We start from the raw sequence: 27,222 nt of genomic DNA on the forward strand, positions 1-27,222 counted from the left end.
AACTGCTAAGATCCACTGAGTGATAGATATTAAAAACTAAAGGAACAGAGCTATTTCCTCAAAAAAAAAAAAAAAAAATTAAACATCCATTTCAAATTATCCAGAAGCATAATCATATATGGTTTCCAACTCTAATTGAGGGAATTTTTTTTAGTGATCAAAAATTTAATATCTTAGCTCATTTGCAGGTACTGTAGCATAATATCTATTTTAGCCCATTGCCTTCTTCTTTCCCATGGGCATTTAGTTGCCTAGCCTCTGAAAGAGAATTAACTTGCTTTGAGACATTCAATAAAAATCAGAGAGCCCACCACATGCAGGAAGAGAACCTTCTCTGCAGGAAGGATGACGAGGAGCCAGGCATGGATTCTGCCTCCACAGGGAATAGCATCCAAGGACTAAACTTAAAAAATAGAAGTGTCACAAAGGCTTAAGATTGGACTATGATAGAAGTTTAAAAGAAAGGAGGTACAATAAACTACAAATGTTAGTATGACATGTCATTAAAGATATTAAAAATGGTGTTTCCACTAAGCAATCATATAGTTTCTTGTCACTTATAAGATGAAATATTATACACTCACAATTTTATCGCTAGTTACAATATGTAAAAAATAATTATAGAGGGCAAGAAAATTAAGATTGATTTTTTAAAAATGCAATGGCAAAAACACAAGATCTGGCTTTATTATTCCAAAATAGGGTTTCCCGACCTTGACATTATTGACATTTTAGATCAAAAAATTCTTTATTGTAGCAAAAATGAGACACTATTTAATGCATTGCAATATAATTAGCAGCATCCTGGCCTCTACCAACCGAACAGATGCTAGTAGCAACTTTTGCCTTAGCTGTGACCACCATAAATGTTTATAGATGTTGCAGTTGAGAACCAGTGTTCTAAAGCAGTGGTTCAGGTGTTAGCTTCAGTATTAACATAGTGGCCTGTTGAATGTACACCTCTAGATAGCTCCTTACCATGTATAACAATTACCTATTTACTTATCTGCACTTTCCTATAAACTATAAGTTTCCTCTGGTCTGGAGTTGTATTTTACTCATTATGGGTTTTCTATACACTAAGCACTATAGGCATATACTTTATGCTGAATGAATCAATGAAGGAAACTAGAAAGAAAGGAAACCAAAGAGGGAGGCAGCTGAGCTGACCAATGAAGTGTGCAGAAGCCCTGGCATGCATCATGTAGTGTCAGTGGATGCCAATATTAACTTCCCTCTCAGTCAAGACAACCACAAATGTCTCCAAACATTGCCAAATGTCCCCTATGGTGGGCAAAATGCCTCTAATTGAGAACCACTTCTCTAAAAGATTGCACAGAGAAGGTTTCAACCTTGTTATAAAAGGAAAGATGAATTTTGCAGTACTTTCTTTGTCCTACTCAATTAAAAAGAAAGGGCTCTAATACATTAATGGGCTTCAGAGTTAGACATGAGATAGGATACTGACATCTACTTGGCTGTATGATTTTAATAAATTAGTTAGGCTCTTTGAGCTTTAATTATTTCATTTGTAAAACTGGGACATTAATGACTATCACATAGAGTTCTTTCATTCAACAAGTATTATTACTTGCTACTTGCTGCATAGATATTGTGGTTGGTTCAGAAGATATACAGTGCCAGTGGTAACAGTTATGATCTTTGCATTTATATTTTATATTGTAGTCTGGAGCAGCAAGAGTAATCCAATAGTCTCTCATGTAAAATTTAAATTACAAATTGTCACATAAACTCTATGATGATGAAGAAGCTTCTATGAGAACAGATAAAAAGGGTAACGTGACCTAGAATGGGTGTCAGTAAGATTTTCCCAAGGAACTGCCATTTGACCTTGGGCCTGAAGGATTCACGACAGTTAATTATGAAAGAGGAGCAAGAGGTGAAAAACAGGGGGATTAAATGAGACAACATTGAAAGCACAAGGCTGTCCTGATATCTGGATACTCTGTAGATAATCAATGAATGCAAGCAATAGGTTATAAATAATCGTCACTGTCCCTAACAAAATTAATGGATAGGAATAAGATGTTAAGCAAAGTGACATTGTATTTAATATCTTTATCATAACAAAATGTATGCATAATTCATTTTATAGAATTCTGAACTAAGATAATAGTTGTAAGAAAATTGTGATACTAATAATGTTGACACACAAAAAAGTAAGTTCTTTTGGAGTATACAATGTTGGTGCCTTTAACATCTTTACTTTCTGGATATACAATTTCCCATTGTATTTTGCATTATGGTTACATTCTTCAACTAGGGAACAACAAGTATTAGCACTTAGTCCAGTTAATAAAACCCAACTATTCCACTGTGCTAACAGTCCCTATGAGAAATCCAGTTGTCAGTTAAATAAATCATTTGGCTGGGATTGGAGCATTTACCATATGCACAAGTTACTAATTTCCTGGACATTATCAGCCATTAGCTGGTTTCCTGTGTCCCAGCAAATGCTGAGGTTGAGAGCCTTGATTGAACATTCAAAATGTTCAAGACTGAACATTTCAGACACTGGTCCATGGACCATTTCCTCCATCTAAGATATAATAACAGTCTATATTTGTAATTCTTCTGTCAAATGCATATGGAAAATGGCCAGAAAGTTCAGGTGAAGGAAAATGTGTAAAAAAGAAAAACTAACTTGTGTCAGTGTACCATGCAATTATGCTGGCAAAACTGTACTAAAATTTGGGGAACTCATTTGCCCACAGCAAGAGGAGTATGAAACAGAACAAATCACCAGGAATGTCCCACACAGCATTTAGGGATTTACTTAGAGATCAACCTGTGTCCAAATGAATGACAATTGTCATTTTCTTCATTCCTAATCTACAAATGCTGCTTTCTGGCTAATCAGAGTTCCCAAGGTGGGGAAGGAATATATATGGTCCCTCTTAACTCTACTCAAGAGCTCACGGCCTATGCTCACCCATAAGCAAATGTCACCACTGTCTCCTCTTCTGTTTTATCTTGGTGACTTGAAGGCATAAATTAAAAAGTATATGATCAAACAAAAAAGACTGAGCATCTGAATTAAATATTTAAGTGACCAGAGCATTTAGTCAGTCATAGTATTCTAATTAATGGCTTATTTAATGTGCAGAATAGTGCGACAACTTTGTTTACAATTAGAAATTATTTGCACAGTGAAACATTTGAACAGTAAAATAGGAGGGTAGTCTGTTTTTTAATATTGTGAGGATTATTGACAATATTTCATTAAGGCAAACACATGTCCCTTAATTTTTAGCATACATAGCGTTCACCATTTGACCTTGGCATATCACTTCATCATACTGAATATTTCTTTATGCTCTCTTCCAGCCCAAAAGTCTGTCTCTATATGGAGACCATTTGAAAAGTAATGTTATTCATTGTCTTATAAGTAATGTTATTCATTGTCTTAGACATCCCTTTAGAACCTAACAGCTTACTAAATAGAGTAGGAGGCCCCCTCAATTTCATAATTTCAAAGATGACATATATACTTTTATCATTTAGATTCAGCATGAATAATTATATGAATTTCTTAGTTTCTGTGATGATTATTAGCAAACATCAGAATTCCATTTCCTAAGTAATATGTGCTTAAGAAACAACGGCATTGTGTAAAAATAATTTTCATATATTTATATGTATATATTTATACATCTATATTATGTAAAATAAGGAATAAATATTTTATGTTATTCTATTTTATTCGGATGAACTCAATTGTCACAATCAGTACGTAACTAAAGAGGCTGATTTGCCTCAGCATTTCATCGACAGAGTTCCATCACTGTTCATGCTCTGACAGTCCATTAGCCAGTATATGCCATGTGACAGGTTTGGTTTCTGAATAATCAGCTAGGTAACTTTTTATAGATCACATTTATTATCTTTTTATTATGATATTATCATTTTTATGTTACAAAGTAGCCAATGTTCATTCTAGAGAGTTGGAAAACACAGATATGATTATTGAAGAAAAAAATCACCACACTTCCCTACCTAGAGAATGACTTTTACTATGACCATTTTTTCCCTAAGATTGAATATGCTTCGAAAAAATGCTATTTGAGTGGCAGCAGTTGATGGCTTTGCCATAATTTTCAAACTACTGCACTACAGAGACTTTGTCGAGTAGGATTATTTTTGGCTATTTTATGTTGTTCAAATTTTTACCATTTACAATTCACGCTACAACAGAGTGTGATCTGTGTCTTAGTACATTTTGTGTTGCTTAAAATAAATATGTGAGGCTGCATAACTTATATTAAAAAAAAAAAAAAAAAAAAAAGAGGCTTATTTAGCTAATGACCCTGCTGGCTGGAAGACTGGGCATCTGGTGAGATCCTCAGGTTGCCTCCACTCAAGACAGAAAACAAAGGGAAGCCAGGGTGCGCACAGATAACATGGCAAGAGAGAAAGCAGGGAGAAGTTCAGGCGGCAGGCTCTTGTTAACAACCCACTTCTGTGGGAACTAACAGCGCATGAGCTCATGTATTCCTGTTAGGAGGGCACCAAGCCATTCATGAGGGATCCACCTTCATGACCCAAACACCTCCCACTAGGCCTCAACTCCAACACTGGGATCGAATTTCAGCATGAGGTTTGAAGAGACAAACATCCAAACATTAGCAGTCTGAATCTTTGATTTTTATGTAAGGTAGGTTTCGAGGAGGAAATTAATAGTTCAAACACTAAAAGGAATTTTCAGAAAAGTCAAACCAACTCACATTTCCACAACAATTAGTAACTTTAGCACAATATCATTATTCTATTTGATTTAACTAGTGTACATTTGATAGTAAAAATAGTATCTTGGTTTTTCATTTGCATTTATTTTATTATTAGTAATATTTATGATGATTGATAATGTGGATTTTCATATGTGACTTGTATGCTTACATCTTTTTTTGTTTACTATATTTGTCTTTTAGTATATTTGCTGATTTGGGTAAATATGTATTAAGATCAGTTTTTGCACTTCAAATGGAGAGTCTTTCTGTGCTTTACTCAGAAGTCTGAATACACAATTTTGTGGTCATATCTTCCATAATCAGCAATCATTAATCTATTATCTTCTGAGTTTTTAGCCTATATTAAACATATACAAAGAGCTAGGTTTTGTTCCTTTTTAACCAAGCCTCCCTGCTACGTGAATATTTGTACATTTTTATTTTTAAAGTTAGCTATGTTTCTGAGAAGCCTAAATACCTGTAGACATATGTCTTTTCATGTTGATTGGCATGTGGTCAGTCCTTTCAATCTCCATGAAAGGCTATGTCATCTCTGGAAAGATGTCTTTAGTTTCTGTATTTACTTATTGCTTCCGTTTCAGCTATTCTTACTTCTTCTTCTGGATGATGTACTCACTGTTATGTTAGACCTCCACTCACTTTTTTTTCTATTTTCTTTTTTTTTAGATTTATCTTTTTCTTTTTAAAGTTTATGTGGGTACATAGTAGGATTATATATTTACATGGAACATGAGATATTTTGATACAGGTATGCAATGTGAAATAAGCACATCATGGAGAATGGGGTATCCATACCCTCAAGCATTTATGCTTCAAGTTACAAACAATCTAATTCTACTCTTTATTTTAAAATGTACGATAAAGTTATTATTGGCTACAGATACTCTATTATGTTATCAAGTACTAGTTTTACAAACAAACAAACAAACAAACAAACAAACAAACAAAAAAACTCCACTCTCTGTCCACCATACTTGCCATGTTTTCTCTCATTCTTTTGATAATTTGACCTTTATTTTCCTGCATACTGGGGGAGCTCCTTAATCAGTTCTTTAAGACATTCATCTGATTTTCTGTGGTGTCAATTCTGCCCCAACTATCAGCAATATGGGGTTTAGTTCTGTTACTGCACAGTTTTTATTCTTTCTAATACTTCACTTAGTTCTCTTTGCTCCTTAGTTTAATGTTTCTTCATTTTGCCCTATTGAATTTGCACTCAAGCTGGCTTCCTCCTTGTCGGTTTTTGTTCCTTTTCTTAAAAAAAAATCTAAGTTTATCAAAAATACAGTTAAGCATTAGGTATTATTGGAGAAATCTTTTTTAAATACACATTTTCAGATTGTGCTCTTAGAGATTCTGACCTGTTGGCTCTTAGAGGGAGATGGGGAGACAGGGGAAGAGAAAATTTAAAAAGATGAAGAAGGCATCTCCTCAAATGAGTCATACACAGCAGGAATGATTGCAATATCAGATGCCTATATTTGACAATATGATATGGTTGATATGTATTTGTTTGTGTGCAATCTTATCTTCTAGAAGTTAGGTAAGGGAGAGAGAATAAGAAAAACAGGACTTTTGTATAAAATAATTAAGTATAAAAAGATATTAAGAATCTCAATTTTGCTCTAAGATTTTATCAGTAATTATAAAATCCTTGGGTGTTTCTAGAAATCCGTTGTCTATTAACCTTGGTCTTTCAAGGGTAGTTGTTGATCATTCTTTACTGTATCTCTGCATATTTCATGGGGAAATTGGGAGAGGCTTCCTCTGGAATATAAAAAGCCAGAAGTTGGGTAGACACTTTTAATGATTTTACATTAGCAAATCAATATTTTCTGGGAGTTTAGAACACAGACTTTTGTGTGCTGCATTCTCGAATACAATAAACTTCACATTGTTTGATATTGTATGTTTATAAGGTAGTGACATTTCTTACATTAATGTCTAACTATGGATGTTTCTGAAACCAGATACCTAATGATACACTGGTAAGTGTTGGTCCACAAGTAACATGTCATACTTCTCATGGAGTGTGATTTATATTTTTTACGATGATGATTTCAGTAATGTCTATCATCTTACAAGAAATTTACCTTTGAATCAGAAAAAAGTAAAATTCATTTTGTGCTGGTCTCATCAAGCAAGTTTGTTCAGTTACCTTAAACACGAACACCAGGGAAGACAGTTTATCTTTGATATATGAATATAATTTCCAAATGGATCCTTAGGCTAAAAGTAATTCATGAGTATGAAAAAATGAGCTCTTAGTATGGCTTCATTTAAAACTTTATTTCCTTTATAGAAAGGTATGATGTTGTTAATGTCACTTTCACAGAAAAGTGAAACAAATCCATTTCAATAGGGAAGAAAAGTCTGGTTTTGTTTTTAATTTTACCATTTTTCTAACGTTGAACATTTTCTTAAGTTTGGAATACTTCTTAGATATGAAGAAGGAGTTAATGTGCTTGCAGATGTTGGAATGTCAACTCCCACTGATTCAGCCAGTAGACTCTAAGTTTCATGGTGTGGTTAAGTCATTCAAATAGCAGTTAAAAAGTGTGTCCTGGACATGGTGGGTAAAGAGGATCAAACTGAGTATGCTGCCTTCTCGTTCACAACACTCAAGTTTCTGTTTTGTTTTTGTGTGTCCACTGTAAGCATTTGTGAACTACTCTCACAAGTGCCCACCCGAGTGACACACATCATAGTGTAATAAATATAGCATGCACACAAAACCAGAGATCACAGAGGGCTATCATTCAAGTTTGTTTACTACTTATCTTTAGGTTTCACTTTCAATAAAAGGCAGATGTGCTGAGGAGCTATCAGACATTTTTTAGTTATTGTGTTATTGCATGGAAAAATTATAGCTACCTGTGATAATTACACATCTTTAAAAGACACGTATTTTGTGAATGTATATGTGTGCATACACATGTAAATATATGCAAGTGTATACCCAATTTCTTTAAGACTTCCAAAAGATAAGAGTTATTGGTCTTCATTTCCAAATTCTTGTCATCTATTTTCTCAAGAAACAAAGATGTCCATCTTGTCCCATTCCACCAGTCAATAGTTAGAAGGATTACATTGAAACATTGTTTGTGAGCTCAGGAATTACGTTCTCCTGAATAACTGGTTAGGATAGTGAATTAAAGGACTATTTCTGTGCAAAATTCAGTTTGAGGTCATAAAAATTTATCAGAATTGAAAACCATTAAAATATAACAAATACTGATTATTCATTTGTTCATTCCCATATTCATTTATTCCACAAAGATTCATGAAGCCCCACTATGTGTATCAGGGACTCCAATAGATTCTGCCGTCCACTGATTTAATAATTTTATCCAGTCTGTAATTCCATTTTAGAAATTCAAAAGCCAAGCCCTGCTGAAGAGACTAGAAAACAGCATTAGCAGATTTATGATCTCCTCGGAAAGAATAAGGCTTTGGAACCAGAAAGATTTGGGTTCAAGACCACTGACTATGTTAGTGAATGTGGGACATCCCCTATTTTTTCATCTGTACAATTGGAGTAATAACACCTACCTCCAAGGATACTAGTAAGAATTAAATGAGATAATAATTATAAAAGCACTTAACCTATTCACTAGCATAAGGCTGATGTTCAAGAAATAATTTCCTTTATTCCCTGCATCCTTTTGTCTGTTTCCTTGCCTTTTTTTCAGAATAGATATAGTTAAAGGACTTGAAGAGAGTCTCAGAGCACACCAGAAGTAAACACAGAAACAGAAGGTGGACCATGAACCTCAGTAGTCTGTAGGTTTCTCAATGTTAAAATGTTCAACCTTCAGCATAATTCATATATTACATAATTCTAGCATTCCAATTCATCCAATCATTTTCTTTAGAGTACAGTACAAAAATAAAATGCAGAAAGCAATTATAGTTGGTTAAGAGTTGGGGCCAGGAAAGCAGTAAAGTCAGTTACAGTTAGTTATATACTTGGGGCTAGGAAAGCTTCCATAGCTTCTATTTTCTTATGGAAAGATAGTGGTGTACCACTCCTGGTCCTTCTCTTACTTGTCCACTTGCATGATGCTTCCAAATGGGAGAAATAATAACTCATCTGACTTGTGAGTTTGAGAGCAAGAGCTCAGCAAGCGTGGCTCATTGCTCTCTCCCTTGTCCTTGGGATCTATCTGCCAGTAGAGAGCATGTTCATTATTTCCTTCTAGGTATCATAAGAAGAAAATATCTCATCCATGGGTAGGGAGACACATGGTTGTCCGGCACTCCTTGTGACTGAATGGCTAACCCAAATTTTGACATTCACTATTGAAAGATTCATTTTCCACACAAACCTAAGTCACATTTTCCTAATATAACCCCAGCAGTCATACAATCAATAGTTTTCTTATTTTGACATACTTCTTTGTCTTTTTCAATGGGATCAGAATTTACATGGGACAAAGCAGTACTTTTAATTAGGCACACCCCATGCACAACAATGGTCATTAGAGAAAATACCTTTTCCTTTCAACTTTAAGAACAAATTATTAAAACCATGAATGAAGACTATTCATTATTTGATTTTCTCAACAGTACATCAAGAAATGAGTAATTTACTGAGATCAGCCTGTGGAGACACATTTTCCTCAAAGAGGCAGGATGAAAGTGTGAAAGTGTTGATCAATCTCTCTCTCTCTCTCTTTCTCTCTCTCTCTCTCTTTCTTTCTTTGATTGAGTCTTGCACTGTCACCAGGCTGGAGTGCAATGGTGCAATCTTGGTTCACTGCAACCTCCGCCTCCTGGGTCCAAGTGATTCTTCTGCCTCAGCCTCCCAAGTAGCTGGGATTACAGATGCCTGCCACCATGCCCAGCTAATTTTTTTTTTTTTTTTTGGTAGTTTTAGTAGAGATGGGGTTTCACTGTGTTGGTCAGGCTGTTCTTGAAATCCTGACCTTGTGATCCTCCTGCTGCAGCCTCCCAAAGTGCTAGGATTACAGGTGTGAGCCACTGTGCCTGGCCAATATTTCTTATAGGTTGAAAAGAACTTGAATTCCACATATATCCTTCAGTAAGCAAGTGCCTGGTCAACTGGTAGGGATCCCAGTTTAAGACACTGAAGCAATTCTTTTGTTGATTTTTGTTTTTGTCCAATGTTAGGAAAGCAGATAATTTTACCAGTATACATATGCACTGTTTCACTTAAGATGACACAGTAGAGTCCTTGTAAAAGCAGAGGGTAGTAGCCGCAGGCAGATTATGGAAATCATTTGATATAAGCTAATACAAATATTTAACTTTAGATGAGTCTGCTTCAAAAACTTCAAATAATTAATGAATAGGATTAAGATCAACCCTGACAATTTCAATATTGAGTTTTGAATCCCCGCATTCAGCACTTGGATCAGGAAAAAAATTGAGCCAAATTGACATAGCCAACAAAGCAGACATTCACAAATATTTTATAGACATAAAAAAGACCAGCCAATAAGTATTTCTTTTCCACAAAATTTAAAAATTTTCAATCATGAGAAAAATAATACTTACATATTTTTAGAGAGATCTGTCTATTGAAGATGTATCCCACAGGAGCAAATGATACAAACATTCATTTTAGGAAATGAGATAGAGCAAGGTTTACATTACACAGCATCAGTCATTCAAGAGTAATGAACTATGTTAAAAAGCAACATCAGAATGTTTTCCTTTGGAATCACAGTTATTTAAAGTGCATTCCACAACTGTAGAAGAGGGGGTCTTGTCATGTTCTTACACCCACTTACAACAATAGAACAACATCATTTGAAGAATTTAAGTGTTGAAATAAAAATTTACTGACCAATTAGAATTTGACTCTAAAAAAAAAAAAAAAAACAAATAAAAAAAATTCTAAACAATGCAATATCAGGTTGACGAAACCAGACAACTCCCACAAAAAAGGGAGGGAAATGATGGTAGTTCATGCAACTCTTCTATTATTATAAAGATGCAGGATATAGACAATAATAAAACCCAAAGATGCTATCTCACTAAAGAGTCTGATCTATTTTAAATTACTATAGAAATTTTTCATAACTATTGCTTAAATATAAGTATAGTTTTCTCTTCTCATTTCTTTTAGATATATGTTCAAATGTCCCATGATTAGAAAGGCTTTTCCTGACCACTGTACCAAAAATACTACCATCCCCATATCCTATTTAACCGGCATCCCCATCTCCTATTTCGTAACTGTAACTGGTTTTAATTGTCTTCAAACCAATTGTTAGAGTCTAATAAATTCTATCTCTTTGTATAACAGCCACTTTTTGTAATCCCCTACGTGAACTTCAGGAAACTTTGTTTGGCTCAGTACTACGGCTGTAGCATGTAGAACAATCCTTGTGGATAGTAGATGTTCAACATAAACGTGCTGAGAAAGTAGGAGAATGAGAGATTCCTGCTTCAATTCGAGGCTACGGCCCTTGTCCCCATGGGGGAAAAATCGGATACAAGCAAATGATAGCATATAGGGATCTCTGATCCTTTGATCTTATTGCAGAACAAACAAACAAAAAGACATGGACATTATCCTAGGAACATTAACATCCCCAGATAGCCCTTGTATATTACTATATAAAGTATTGATTTTTTCCCACCCAGTCTCAGGGAACATCTCTCTAATCGCCTGCTCAAGTTACCCTGGAACAATGCCTCTTTCCTTCCTACATAAAGAGTCCTTGAGAAGCCTCTTTGTTTACCAGGAGGCTCCATCCCACTGTAGTGACCAATAAATATCAAATAGCTTGTTTCTTCTGCTTTACCTATGAATAATAAAAACAAAAAGTACTAATACAATCTTATCCTACAGGAGTGTGGCTGACAATGCCTGTCATATATCTGTGCATTCATAAGAGTAGCTTTGGTAGACAAAAAGCCACATTATGAGGCCAATAGTTGCACTTTTGTAAAATGTTCAAGAATATTCTATTGAATACACCCTTTCTTAATTAACTACAATTCTTCTACTGGAATATAACTGATATGGCTTCACTGTGGTGATATATTTTGTAAATTCCTTGTGTATGTGTGTATGTGTGTGTGTTTGAATTTAAAATATTTGCTTTGGTATATTTCTTTATTTTGACTTTTCGTCTTTTTAATTTCAAGTAAAAAAAATCCACTGATTTTTTTTTTTCTTTTTTTCAAAGACAACTGCTATCAAGGTCATTGATTTATAAGAGAAGTCCTTTCCTCTGGTCTCAATCTAGTTTTCTGCTTTGGTAGATACAATATTTTTATATTATGCCTGTCAAGATACTTGACATCCTCTGGGACACTTAGTCTCTTTTGTGATTGCTTAACTGAGATTTACTCTACAAATCCCACTGGAAGCGAATCACCTTTGGGAACTGTAATGGCGGTCTGCTGGTACACCTGATGAAGTCTTATCCGAAGACCCTGAGAGGAAGTGACTTCTTTTCTGCAGACATTTCCTCTAGAATAAGATGCACTGTGTTTACTCACATTTGGAATCGACAGAAAGCAAACAAGAAAGAGACCTGTTAAGACTGGGATTACTCAAGGACTGGCTGGTAATAATTCATGACTGTTTAATATGTAGACCCATTCTGGTGTCTCTAAATATATCCAGGAAAAGCCTCCAAAGCTGTTCAGTTCTCTAGCGAGGACTCAGTGAGGCCACAGAGAATAAGGGGCAAGTAAGATCTCTCTGTTTGACAGAATCAGGGGTTATGTGATTGGATAACCAAGGAACTTATTGCACTGACAACGCAAGAATTCTATTCCCACCTAGCAGGATTTGATATGTATTTGAGATCAATAATTTAGGCTTGCTTCCCATTTTCTCCTTTCCTAAATAGTCATTTTCCTTTAAATGCACATATCCTGTTGCTTCTGGGTCATTCTACATTGTGGGAATTCAGACAGATAGCTTCTCTTTTAAAGTTATGACTTGTTGAGCTATGAGGAGGAGCCATGGGCCTGTTGGAGATAACAGAATCACCAGATGCAATCACAGGTTTGAGGTGGGTTCCTTTTGGGAAAGAATTAATGTATGCCACCTAAAATGCATCTGTGCATGCCACCTTTAATGATGTCATGGATGCTGGATAGCCAAGGGGATGGATTATTCTTAATTTTCTCTACTGCAGAGGCAAAGAAGTCAAAACACTCATCATTTCATACTCTCTTACAACAAAGGGGGAAACCATGTGACTCAGTTTTGGTGTTTGAGTTGTAAGCACAAGTTGCTGAGTTGAGATTCTGGAAAAGCCTTTAAAAGGATGAAATCAGCCATACTGCCCCTTCATCTATTTGCTCTTTTTTATCTTTTTCCTGGATTAACTATGGATACAAGAGCTAGAACTTTAGAAACCATCTTATAAATGTGTGACATAAAAGCCAGAGATAAAAGATGGGAGAGCTGTCTTGATCCTTGACGGCACCCCAAAGAATTGACCTCCGCTGTCTATCTATGGCCTTCTTCCTACATGAGTAAAATTAATATCTGCAAGTTAACTTATTGTTAGCAGGGATTTCTTCACTTTTTTTTTTTTCATGCTTATAGAGACACATATTCCTTGGCCAATAAGTTTTTTCTCTATATCCTGAAGTTGCCAGAAACAGTAACAGCCAAAATTCTTAGTCTGAAGCTGTAGCAATTCAGGAGATACAATAAATGTTAAACATTCAGAAAAAAAGAATTTTTATTCTATCTTCATTCTCCAATATTCAGTACACTACCTAGACAGAGTAAGCAATAAAAATGTTTGCTGACTGATGCTACTTATTATATATTTTAAAGACACTAATTTGGAATAACACACACTTAAAACATGTATTAGGATTTATAGAAGGTTTAGTAGCAAATTTGAATTTAATGTATAACAATATTTATTGAATAACATTGACTAAATTCTTACTATGATCTAGGCTCTATGCTAAATACTTAATGTATTTTTTAAAATTCTCACAGCAATTCTATAACCTAAGAGTTATTATTAGAGAAGTTCAGAGATATTTAAATAACTTATCCAAGGTCACACAGCCAGGTAGTACTACAGCCAGGATTCAAGGCAAAGTTTACTTCCCTCCAAATTTATGCTCTAACCACTATGTACTACTAAAATATTCTGAATCTGATTTCCTAAAAGAAACATGTCTTTTGATACCAAAAAAATTCCTTTGTGGCAGAACAGTAAATATACAGAAAAATATTCATCTGCATTAATGGTTATTCATTATTAATCAATTACCACTTCCTGGAATAACTTGCTATTTTGGATTTTCCATATGAACATACTGGAATAAGCTAGTTAAATAAGACAATTCACATGGAGAGTTTTATGTTAGCTGAAGGTTACTATTGGGAAAGTAGAGTATTTGTAATGTTTTTATTTTAAAATCCTGGAGTCATTAGAATGTGACACCACAACCTGCATAGTAGGATATTGATAAGAACAAGGATGCTGGAGGTGATTCAGTAGATACTTAAATGGCAAAAAATATAGTGCATGTTTCACACACCCTGCAGACTGCAGGTTTATATGATAATAAATAATAGCTATCACCAGGACAAAGGAGGAAAATGCCATGAAATCCAATAGCTCAGTGAGAAATCTGCTAATACAGGTGGTCAAGCTTGTCCTATTTCATTGTCAAAGGGAGCCTATTTATTTTCTTATGGATAGTTAAATTACAGAGTCATTCATTGCTGAAAGTTTTCCAGTAGGCAGATATGAGTCTGAAGCTAAGAGAATAAGAATTAACTTCACAGGCAGCAGAATTCATAATGTAAAATCTTTGAGCAAACTACAGAAATAAAAGTGACTTTAAACATTCCAACTGGAATATCTTTTTTTGTACAGTGGGCATGAGCCAACAGCCAAAATGCTGGCTAGGAAAAATAATCATTTTAGGAACTCTTTAAAATATTTCTACAAATCAAATAGCCTTCTGACTAGGTGAGATGTCAGTGATTAGAGAGAGAGAATGAAAGAGTCAGAGGGTGTGTGGGGGTGGGTAAGAGAGAGGGAGAAAGAGGGATTCTCGCTGCACCAGAATACTGGGAAACTTAGGGAAAATATTCACAATGGTTCCTCAGTAGTTATAAAATCAATGTCAATTTTCTTTTCCTGTTACACAAGATGGCAGTGGTTTTTATCTAACAACTAACTATACATCTTCTGAGGACATTTGAAATGGTGGAGATTATGCATGCTGTTTTCATTACTTCTAAAGTGCTACAATCTGCTAACTTCTAGATTTGGGAGTTTACCAATGGAATAGATCAAGAAATTCCAATAACAACTTTTTCGTTAAGCATTTTATATTCATTTTCTTGGAAGTAGGTGGTGCTTTCAGTTCAAATTCAAGTTATATATTTTACATATACCTAACAGCTACATTTCATCATTTGTTTTCTGGGTATAGGAAGTCACTACTTAATGCCATTGACTCTCTGCCAAGTAATCTTTAAACCAAGACATGTATATAATTTCCTTATTAATTAAAGGTACTAACTTCATCAATCTTAGTTCATGAAAAAAATCCAAAGCTTCCAGGCATAATCTTGATGAAGAATACATTACACAGCTGAAAGAATTCAAATTTATACTGCCTTGGACAACTATTCATGTGTCATAAAGGACAATGAGTTCACCAAAGTAATCTATATGGGAAGTGACTCACAACAAAAGGTTAACAGATATGGTCTGTATCAGTTTACTAGAAGACAACGGAAGATGAAGAAACCAAATATCTTACCTCTAGTTATTTGAGGTCAAAATTGGAAAATGTTATCAAATAATGTTAGCAATCTCAACAAAATCCAAATAACTGAAAATTTGACTACTTTATCATTATGTCACTCAACTCTTATGGGAATAGTTAAGTTTAAGTGTATACATGAACAGAGCATGAATATATTAGATCAGTATTTCAAGGTCTGTTGACCATTTCCCCTAAAATTTATAGAATCTGGAGATAAATAAGTTCACTATTATCAATCAGAAAGCATATTTGAAGACTTAGGTTGCAGGTGAATAAATCCTAAATGGTCATCATTTTAAAGCAGACATCTAACAAGCATCCATGTTATAAACAATTGTTTTGAGTTTTTATCTAGAAATAATTGCAGATTTACAAGACGTTGCAAAGATAGTACAGAGAGATCCTATGTTCCCTTCATGAAGTTTCTAAAAATTTTACATTTTATATAATTATGCAATATCGAAACCAGGAAGCTGTCACTGGCACAATGTGTGCATATAGTTCTATGTTACTTTATCAGGTATAGATTCTTGTAACCACCACTGTAATCAGGATACAAAAGGATTGTAAATAATTTAACTTCTTTTCTTAGAAAATAAAATATATGACAGCTTCAGGTAGAGGTTTCTAGAATACATATTCTATTCTATTCTATTATTGAAAATTATTAATATCCAAAATTATCTTAGAAAACTCTCTATATAAAGGTCAAAGTGAAATTCTAGCAATATAGACACAGTACACTTGAATTAAGCTAATTTCCCTGCACAGATCAGACAACCCCATCATTCAACAATCAGCTCTCCCCAGCTAAGAAAACACACACATTTTTTAGCACACAGTTTATCAAAGACAAGTTGCTGATAATTCTACTACTCCATTCTACTACTCTACTGTTTACAAGTAGAAGTCCCAGACACACACACACTGACATGCCCCACCTTTCTCAAGCAGAACAGAGACTTCACAAGTGTCCTTAAATCTCTAATGAGGTTACCATAACAAAAGATACAATAATAAATATACGTAAAGAAACAATGAAATAAGCCAGACAGATTCTCCTAAGCCAAACCTCATGTGGAGTTTCTTATTTTCCCTAACAAGAAAATATAAACCAAATTGTTGCAAACTCCAAGTTTGAGTGAGCTCAGAGCAAAGGAAAAATATTTAATCTCTCCTTCTTCCTTCCTCTTTCTCTCTCTCTCTCTCTCTCTCTCTCACACACACACACACACACACACACACACACACACACCCCTAAACATCAATCTTACCTTAGCCATCTGTGCCTGCACGCCATTTGCCTTGAGAGATGCTACCGCTTTCTGTGCGGCTGCAGGACTGTCAAAATCTACAAAACCATAACCTGTGAAAACACAAAATCCCCTTGTTAGTATTCACAAAAAGCTGAATCTCTATCTTAACTGATGAAGTACAAGCTTACAGACAGACTTGCATTCACTTCTTCTGACACATTACCCTGGTTGAATATTAGGCTGTTAGATTAGTGGTCCTTAATGCTTTGAGAGATATACCATAATATCTCTAGACATAAAAAAGTAACTTTTATTTTCTACGCATTGTTTTGGAGATTGGGTGTACAATCAGTAACCCAATTTAACCTAATTTGGTGAGTAAGGTAATAGACTGTTTAACTGTGTTCTTTCTTCATGGATTGTGGCAAAAGTGAGGTGCATAAAATGCTGGAAAATATAGAAAATTGTCTCCTTAAAGTGAATTTTCAAAACTTCAAATATTGATGTTAACAAAAACCATGATAAGAACTTGCAAAAGATTATCAGCAACTACAATAGTGCTTGGCACACAGTAGACATTCAATAAATACATGTCTACTTCATGAATTAGTAAATATTGTGAACAAGAGGATTTAAAACCTGGTTCCATTTGATTACTAAGCCCATGCTCCTCCATTATCCTGTCTCAATGATAACATCTTAAATTATTTTGACTATTAAGGATTTGTGAAAAAGAATGATTAAATACATAAATATTCATGCTTCTTTTAAAAATAAGAACCACTATCTGCTTATTTGTTTCTAGTGTATAGTCTGAAAAGGGTATACGAGTTCCCTATGCTATTCTGATTGTGTGCTTGTGTGGATGTGTATATATGGTGAAAGCAAAGAAATAGTAAAAGAGTCCATGAAAACGCCATTTTGCATGTCCTTAAGCTAGCTAATAGTCCAAGGCTTAGCCTAACAGCAATGTCAACTGCCAAGAATATCGTGAAATATAAATGCTCAAGAGTGAGTATAAGGACAGCTTTGTTTGGCATGCTTAAAAAGCTCACCATATGTATCCTATACTTCTTCTCATCTGTCAGGCAGGGAATCATCTGTATCCTTATACTTGTCTCATTTAGAAGTTTTGAGGTGAGCCACTGAAGCAAACCTCCTAACCATGTACTGTGACACCTCCTCCCACCCCAAAATAACCAAAGAAGTGTGCAAGAATGAATCCAATTACCAAGTTGTTTCTTTTAATTAACTTTTTAATTTTTTCCCCTGAATTTCGTCTTCTTTCTCTCCCTCCCAGCATGTTATTCTAAAATGAACTTGTTACACAGCAGTGTACCATAAAGTGCTCTTGAAAAGCTGGGCAGAGAAGCTGTGAAGTTTGTATTTCTAATCCAAAAGGAAGCCTGTTCTGTAAGTACTGCTAATTCTTCTCTTCCAACAAAGTCAAACTAAATGGGTAATATAAGTATTACCACCCACTAAAATGAATAAGATAGAAAAAAAAAAAAGGAGGAAGTAATAGTCAAGAAATAGAGTCAAGGGGAGAAGAAAGCAAAACTATAATCTGGATATCATCTCTCACGTGCCAGTTTCTGTGCTGGGTAGTTGACACATTGGTGAAGTCATAATAACATCATGTACTACTGGCTTCATGCGCATTATATACATGAAGAAACTGACGCTCGGGTAACGTGATCCAACTGGACTAGAATCACAAGCGATTCGTTGAACAGATCCAGGATTTGAAGTAAAATCTGCATGTGTCCTTTCAAATACATCATACCATGAATTGCTTTATATTCCCACATTGTAAACTATTTCTTCTAGCCTCTGAAGCTCATCAGAGAAAGGAATCAATTCTTGAAAATTCCTCAAATGGCATGGAATAAAACAATTCCATGTAAGAAGATTTAATTGAGCTTATATAATTGGTACCTTTGTCAATGAAGTGGTTGATGAGTTAAGATGAGATTGCGATGGGAACCACCTTGTACCTTATACTTTGGCCAGTATTCCTCATGCATTTATAGGCTCATTTATTCATTCAGGCAAAGAGTATATAGTAGTGGAAAGAGTATATAAGCAAAGAGTATATAGTAGTGGAAAAAGACCTCAGTTCCCACTCAGGCAACTAACAGTTGAGTTGGGAGATGGACAAGAACAAATGACCATACAAATGAATATATAATTGCAAAATTGCAGGTCTTCCTTGAAAGTAAATGAGAGCATATAATATAGATTTTAATTATTGATTGTTCATTATTGAAAGTTTTAAAGAAGCAGTGGTGTGAAATGATCTGCATTTTTAAATTGAGATTGCAATGTTGTGGGGGAGCTGGGAAGCTAGAAAGGAATCAGGAGATGACTTGGGGGCTATTACAACATTCCAGAAGAATGGCAGCTGGCAATGAAACAGGGTGAAATGGATGGTTTGAGTTATATTTTGGAGGCAGAATTAACAGGGCTTTGTAAATGGATTGATTGAATTGGGAAGAAGGAAGACATAAAGACATCGACAAAGATTACTACTGGTTTTGTTTGTTTGGTTGGTTTTGTTTTTGCCATAAGCCACTGGGTGAGTGGATATGTGATTTACTGAAATGGGAAGACTCAAGGAAGAACCAGCAGGGGAAAAGGAAAACTAAAATATTGGCCTGAGACATGTTGAGTCAGAAATGTTGGAGATATTTCAATAGAAATGTCCAATCGCAGTTGGATATATTAGGTGGGTGCTCAGAAACGGAGATGAAATTGGAAATACAGGAGGACAACAGCACAAAGATAAAGACGTTATTTATAGGAAACAGTCAAAAATGCCCAGAGTAAGTATAAAAAAAAAAAAGATCCAGAATTAGAACTCAAACAACTTCAGCATTTAAGCATTACATAAGAAGACTGCAAAGAAAGCTGGAGAGTCAGAGAGGAAGAAGGAAATGAAAAGGGAATCAAATATCTCAAATCCAAGGTAAAAAAGTATTCTGAGAAGGAGGGAGAGATAAATTATGTGAAATGCTACTGAGAGTTTGAGCAAGACAGCTTCAAGATGCCCAGTGTGTTCAGAAACATGATGTCATTATCATGATTTGCTTTAGGCAAGTGGTGGGGATTGAAGCCTGCTGGAGTAGTTGAAGAGTATGAGCCAGATGAGGAGGAGGATTTACAGGCCTCTTTGCAGTTATCTTGGCTGGGAAAAAGGAATTAAGAAACAGATTTAGCTAGCAGGGGATCTAAGGTCAACTGAGCTGTTTCTGTTTGTTTGCTTTAAGATAGGAGATGCTATAGTTGTGTGTGTGTGTGTGTGCACGCCCACGCGCATGCTTGTGTCTATTTCCCACCTGATTCCAGCATGAAGCTAGGGTAGGAAACTGCTGAGTATTCATGTAAATTATTCAACAAATAGTTATTGACCACTTTCTATAGGACAGATACTATTCTTGGCATTATTGAAAGTTGAATATTGATGGGAAAGATCAAGCAGAAAATAGATTAAAACTTCAGGAGGACAAGTGGATAATTTATAGAACAACATTCCTGAGAAGGTAGAAGGGTGGGTGTATCTAGAAACTTCATGAAAGTGTTGCCCTTCTCCAGACAAGGATCCTCCCCTTCACCCATTGTAACTGGAAGAAAAAAGAGCACTCTCCATTACCAGGTGTTGTTTCTTTGTATTGCCCCAGGTACTGGGACCGTACCTAACGTCCAGCCTACGCTTAATAAATATTTGTGAAAATAAATGGAAAGCACGTTTACAAAATGTTAACTTATTTCATGGAACTATGACAGGGATTAACTGATAAAAATGTCTATTAATACTGTTGGGTTATAAAGAGCACACAATGCTAAGTGGTCAAGGTTCTGTTTCAGCCATGCTGCCACCCAGCAGGCAGCGCCTTATTTTATGACTCCCACTCTTTTACTCTAGCGTGCCCTCTCTCTGGCTTCCTCTCTTCCTTTCCAACTCCACATGGTACACAGGATATTACAAAATCAAGATGCTGACCACCAGGACTAAACTCCAATCTGAACAGAGGACATTTCTGTGAGGGTATGAGACACCCTGAGCTGTCTCTGAATCAGGGACATTCTGGCTAAACTTGGAGAAAAGTCTAATTATAAAGAGTCATTCTGCCAGCAAGGAGAGAGAGGTTGTCCGTTTTGTACGAAATATCTGTATTGATGGCTCCAAGCCAAGGGGGATAAAGACTTCATAAATAAAATTATGAACAGGGGATAAGCCACCACATCAGAAATATTTCACTGAATTATGTGTTTTTCATATATACTTACTTTTACTTGTTACAATGGAAGTTTATGTAAAAATGTCTCAAGTAACCCTGAAAAATACTCCCATTCTAGAAATAAACATTGCATTACTGAGTTTTACATGACAGCAGATACTACATCACAATCAGAGGAAAACAAAATGAAATAGGAGACTGCCCCTAAAGAATAATGATGCATTGGCTGGGCGCGGTGGCTCAAGCCTGTAATCCCAGCACTTTGGGAGGCCGAGACGGGCGGATCACGAGGTAAGGAGATGGAGACGATCCTGGCTAACACGGTGAAACCCCATCTCTACTAAATAAGCAAAAAAATTAGCCGGGCGTGGCGGCGAGCGCTTGCAGTCCCAGCTACTTGGGAGGCTGAGGCAGGAGAATGGCGTGAACCCGGGAGACGGAGCTTGCAGTGAGCCGAGATCACACCACTGCACTCCAGCCTGGGCGACAGAGGGAGACTCCATCTCAAAAAAAAAAAAGAAAAAAAAAAAAAAAATGATGCATTTAGCAAGGAATAAAGCCACTTCAATTTGCTTTCAATTTGTTTTCCTTAATGACAAATAATCAAGTCTGGGAACAGCAACCTCTGTACCTACATCTGGTGAGGAGAAGGGTAAGGGGAGATTAGTTCAGCTTCAGCTAATAATGCTTTATGGTAACTGCTAAAATCCTCAACACAACACTGGCAAATGCTAACCATCAGAAACTCTGGCCCAAGTGGCTGTAAGCCCACCCGTCTCACTCTCTCAATTACATAATTAAGCTTGGCAGCAGGTTCAAATGAATTAAAACTGAATGTCACTGTTTTCTCCACACACCCCTGTCCTTGTTTTTCTTCCTTGTCAGGGGGAGAAGGCCAGCAGTTCTGCAATTAGTGGGAAGTAGAGCAGTGAGAAAGAACCAACTCTGTGATAATTAGGTCATTTGCCAAATACACTCATTCCATTGGCAGATATAATCAATGCTTTCCTGAAATGTTTTAAACTCTGTGTGTTAATTTAGAGTTTTGCTATTTTTATTGCACTACAAGCCTGGTGACTTTAGAGAAAAAAGTGTATGTATGTGTGTGAGTGTGTGTGTGTGTATCTATCTATCTATAATGGAATTCTACAAAGAATAGTCGTGTCCAGATGGTTCTTATATTGTTTCCTTTAGTGCATTTGCTGGCAGCATCTTCCGAGACCTTTGCCGTTCAGTTGAACCACTGTGTGACAATCCATTCGAAATTTCATTAAATGTTTCTTTACCATCTTCAAAAGCTTATTTTATACTTCTGCATTGGTGTGTGCTCCTTAAGTTCTCTATTTAAACTGCTTATTTATGAACCCACATTGGGATTGTTCTTTATGCATGCATTGAGGTGGATTGGGGGGAAGTAACGATAAAACTAGAACTCCTGCTTTACCATCAACAGTGAGCAAAGGAGACTTGCTCTCAGAGTGTAACTGCACACTAAATTTCACAACATTTATATTGCTCCTCCTCTTCAGAATGACTGTCATAAAAGCTCGCTTGAAATACAGATGGCTTGGTGTAGCACCCAAATTCTTTCAAAGACAATCCAACCGTGAGTCAAATGTGACTTCTAAACAGAATAAGCAAACATTTTGGCTAAGAATTGTATATACATTCAGCTGAAATTCTACTTCAGTTTAACAGTTGAAGATGTTAACAATGAATCACCTTTCCATAAATCCTTCCCCACCTTCTATTTGGGCTTAGCAATATTCTGTGGCTGTTGTCTGGGCTCAGAATAGGATGACTGAGTTGCAGGGAGAGAGGGGTGGTTTGCAGGCTGCCTGGAAGTCCGGTGGCACTCAGACTGCCTCCATGCCTCTGTATTTTTTCTAGATTTCTACTATATCCCTAAACTATTCAGTTATTGTTGACTATCCTTCCTTATCAGATTTCCTAGATCTTTGCACTATGTGGTCACAGAAGATAATGAAATAACAGCATTGATATATTTATTGCAACTTTTCTACTTAAAACAACAAGAAAACCTACTAATTTCTTCAGTGTCTTCTTTTGTATCCATTTACTGTGAGTGATCATTATAGTAAAGCCAGGATACCACAGGGGAACCAACATGATAGCCACATGGTCTACCTTAGATTTGTGAAAAAATAAAGGCAAAAGATAGTTTCTGCTGAAAAGCAAAAGCCAGAGACAATAGAGTATACTGTGAGAAAAATTCCAAGCCATTATAATCTGAATCACCTATGCTTTCAAATGTCTTAAAAATATAAAATGCAGGGAGTTGATACAGAAAAGAAACCACATATGGACTGCCTGAACAAGAGGGTTGCAGCCTCAGACACCTAGCAAACAGAAGAAAATAAGATGGGTAACAATATCCACTGTACAGAAAACAGGTTGCTCCACTGGACTCCCCTCATATTCCAGTTTAATTGCCTAAGCATCCTGAAATTTTTGTGCCAGAAATACTAAAACAAGACATCAGCTTCTGGAACAGGAAACTGCCTATTAGTAGTGACATTTTTGAACCACAGTGTGATCTTTTATTATTATTATTATATTATTAAATTTACTAAACATCTACTACATACAAGGAAGATAGTGCCAGATGCTTTAAGGAAAACAAAAACTCTAACATGGCTTTTCTTGACAAAGAGCTTATGGTCTAGTAGAGTTGATGAATAAATTTAAATGCAGTGGAGTTTATGTTTAAATGGCAAATAGACACAATTATCTTCACATTATTGAACTAATTTTATACTGTATAGTATGTATGACTTAGGGTGTACAGCTGTGGTCAACAGAGCTGAACAACTGAGCCAGGTTCCGTTCAATAAGTGCCATGATGGTAAAATTATCCATATTCTAAATTTATGTATATATGTATGAATTAGTCTATCTTTCTGTCTCTCAGTTTGTTTGAAATTAAGTACAAGATATAGAGAGTAATCACTACCATATAAATTGTGGGAAAAAAAAGTGCTAGTATTTTAAAATGGCAACTGTTTCTTCCAGGTGGGGGAAAACTCAATATATTTTGCACACAAATGACAAAAATAAGGACTGGGGAAAAGGAATAGGTCCCAAATGGTATTTCCTAGCAGAATAAAACAATTACAAAGACAGACAAATTTAGAGAGCAAAGTATTTAGTAGTATGCCACTTGAAAATTGAACACTTTCTCTTTCCATTTATGTTACACAAAAAATCTTATTAAACTAAACACAAATTTAAATCCCAAAACTCACTTTCCTCTTCACCATGTTCAGTTGATTTTTAAATGAGAGAAATTGCTTCTTTATACTGAATAAAGTCAAAATTAGTATCAGAATCATTATTTATGGGCTTAGTGCAGCAGCCCCTATGCTTTATTGAGATTAAAGAAACTTACTGATTTGCCAAGGACCAACCATTATTTTATTATACTATTACACAGATTAAGGGAGCAGTGTATTTGGCAGTAAATGGGCAGATTAACCTCTGTGAACCATGTAGCAAAGCTCTGCTTTGCTAACAGGCAGTGTTCAAATATACAAATAAAATGTATGTCTTGTTTGAGCTATTGGTCTTGTGTGTCTCTGACATCAAAATATCAGGAGGCACAAGTTGTAATGGTGACTGCATGAGAAAACCCAGCATATTAATAAAACAATTCCATTGAATTTATAATTATAATAAAAGTCAGCTATAACTGAACACTTTAATTATAGCTCTACAATCCCCAGCCCCAATTTAGGATAGGCAAACCTAACTAAAATTTCATTCCTGGCTGCCCCATTCTTCCCTCCCACTTGCTCTAGACTTACAGATGGGTAGAACACTAGACTATTCCTCCATACAAGGAATAGAGGTAATGACTTCAGTGTATCAACTGGAGGACAAGCCCCCTACCTCTTCCCAAGTACTTTAATCCATATTCACACTCAACAGCTTTACTCTCCTGCCACAGTGGAGAGTAAAGCTGTACTGGGCTCAGCCAACAACCACACACAGAGGGAGCATTTGGATCAGACCTAGCCAGAGGAGAATCATCCATCTCATCCACTGATACTCAAGTTTCTTGGCAAGCTTTGCCATCACAGGCCAAAGTGCTCTGGGGACCTAGGTAAACTCTGAAAGGCAGTCAAGGGCACAAGGACTGCAACTCATATGCAACTCCAAGTGTTGGGCTGGGCTGAGAGCCGGAGGACTAGGGTGTCATGGCATGAGACCTAGGGAGACACCAGCCCAGGCAGCTAAAGGAATGCTTGTGCCATCCCTCCCCTAGCCTTAAGTAATGCAGCTCACAGCAATGAAAGTATCTCCTTCCTTCTGCTTAAGGCGTGGAGAGCAAAGAGTAAAGAGGAGCCTTGTGCCTTGAATACCAGCTCAGCCATAGCAGAATAGGGCAATGGGCAGAATAATGAGCCTCCCATTCCAGGCGCTAGCTCTCAGATGACATTTCTAGACACAGCGTTGTCTGTCCTGCTAGGCAGCATGGTCCTGCTAGGACCTAGTCCTAGCAGGATTCATAACCTGCTGACTAAAGAGCCCTTGGGCCCTGAATAACCAGCAGCAAAACCCAGGTTGTATGCTATGGGCCTTGGCTCTGAGATGTACAGGAAGGAAAAGTAAAGGAGACTTTGTCGTGTGTCTCAGGTACCAGTTCAGCCACAGTGGGGTAGAGCAAAAAGCAGGCTCTTGGGATCACTAAGTCTAGGCCTAGGCTAGTAGACAGCATTTCTGGACCTGCCCTGCACCAGAGGATATTCAACTTCCCAGAAGGGTGAGTCTCATGCTTGGAAGCATTTACCACAATCTGACTGAAGAGCCACTGGGGCTTTAAGGGAACATGGGCAGTGACCTGGCAGAACCCCTCAATAGGCCAGTGGTGGCAGTGGCCACAGGAAGAGGCTCCCCTGTCTGTGGAAAGGGGAAGAGTAGGAAGAACTTTATATTGTGAACTGAGTGCTAGCTTAGCTGGGGTGTAATAGAGCATCAGTCAAATGTTTAAGGTTTTTCACTACAATCCCTGGCTCCCAGACAGTATCTCTGGTCCCATGTGGGGCCTGGGGAAACCTGCCATCCTGAAGGTAGGGACACAAACGTGGCTGGATTTGCCACCTGTTAATTGTAGAGGCCTAGGGTTTTGCATAAACATAGGTGATAAACAGGTAGTGGTTAGAGTGGGCCTTGGGGAAGACTCAGTGCTATGAAGGTTTCAGGTCTGATACATTAGTCACATCGATGGCAGCCACAGGAACCTGACTGGGTCAATCCCAGTGTGTCACCACACCTCCAGTTTCAGGTGGCTCAGTGTAAAGACAGAGACTTCATTTGTTTGGGAGAAAGTAAAGGAAAAGGACAAGAGTCTCTGCCTGATAATCCAGAGAATTCTTCCAGATCTTATCCAAGACCACCAAGGTAGTACCTCTATGAGTCTGCAAAAACCACAGAAATATTGGGCTGAGGGCCCAAGTCCCTTCAAATGCCTGGAAAGCCTTCTCAAGAAGGATGGGCACAAACAAGCCCAGTCCATGAACACAACAATAAATACCTAACTCTTCAATGTCCAGACACCTATGAACATCTAGAAGCATCAAGATCATCCAAGAAGACATGACCTGACCAAATGAACTAAATGATGCACAAAGGACTAATCCTGGGGAAACAGAGACATCTGATCTTTCACAAAGAATTCAAAATAGATGTTTGAGGACATTTTTAAAAATTAAAGATAATACAGACAAAAAATTTCAGAATTCTATCAAAAAATTTAAGAAGTTGAAATAATTTAAAAGAATCAAGCAGAAATTCTAGATTTTAAAAATGCAAATGACATACTGAAGAATGCATCAGAGTCACTTAATAATAAAATTGATCAAGAGAAGAATTAGTGAGCTTGAAGAAAGTCTATTTGAAAACACACAATCAGAGGAGACATGAAGGAGTAAAAAGCAATGAAGCATGCTGACACGATCTAGAAAGTAGTATCAAAAGGGCAAATACAAGAGTTATTTGCCTTAAAAAATGAGGTAGAGAAAGAGATATGTGTAGAAAGTTTATGAAAAGGGAGAATATCAGAGAACTTCCCAAACCTATAGAAAGGTACCAACATTCAAGCACAAAAAAGCTGTAGAACACCAAGCAGGTTTAACCCAAAGAAGATTACCTCAAGGCATCTAATAATCAAACCTCCAAAAGTCAAGGATA

General features: G+C 36.4%; 1 protein-coding gene across 6 annotated transcripts in view; it reads right to left on the bottom strand.

Moving 5' to 3' along the window:
• Nucleotides 1-27,222, bottom strand: part of RBMS3 (RNA binding motif single stranded interacting protein 3) — a 750,151-nt gene that overhangs the window by 425,191 nt on the left and 297,738 nt on the right. For all 6 annotated transcript variants that reach the window (XM_026454169.1, XM_023207252.3, XM_023207251.3 and 3 more), the window contains one exon: nucleotides 16,790-16,881. In XM_026454169.1, coding sequence (XP_026309954.1) covers nucleotides 16,790-16,881 — 92 coding nt within the window. The remainder of the gene's footprint in view (nucleotides 1-16,789; nucleotides 16,882-27,222) is intronic.

This window comes from Piliocolobus tephrosceles, chromosome 2, assembly GCF_002776525.5.
Source record: "Piliocolobus tephrosceles isolate RC106 chromosome 2, ASM277652v3, whole genome shotgun sequence".
In the NCBI taxonomy this organism is placed as follows: domain Eukaryota; kingdom Metazoa; phylum Chordata; class Mammalia; order Primates; family Cercopithecidae; genus Piliocolobus; species Piliocolobus tephrosceles.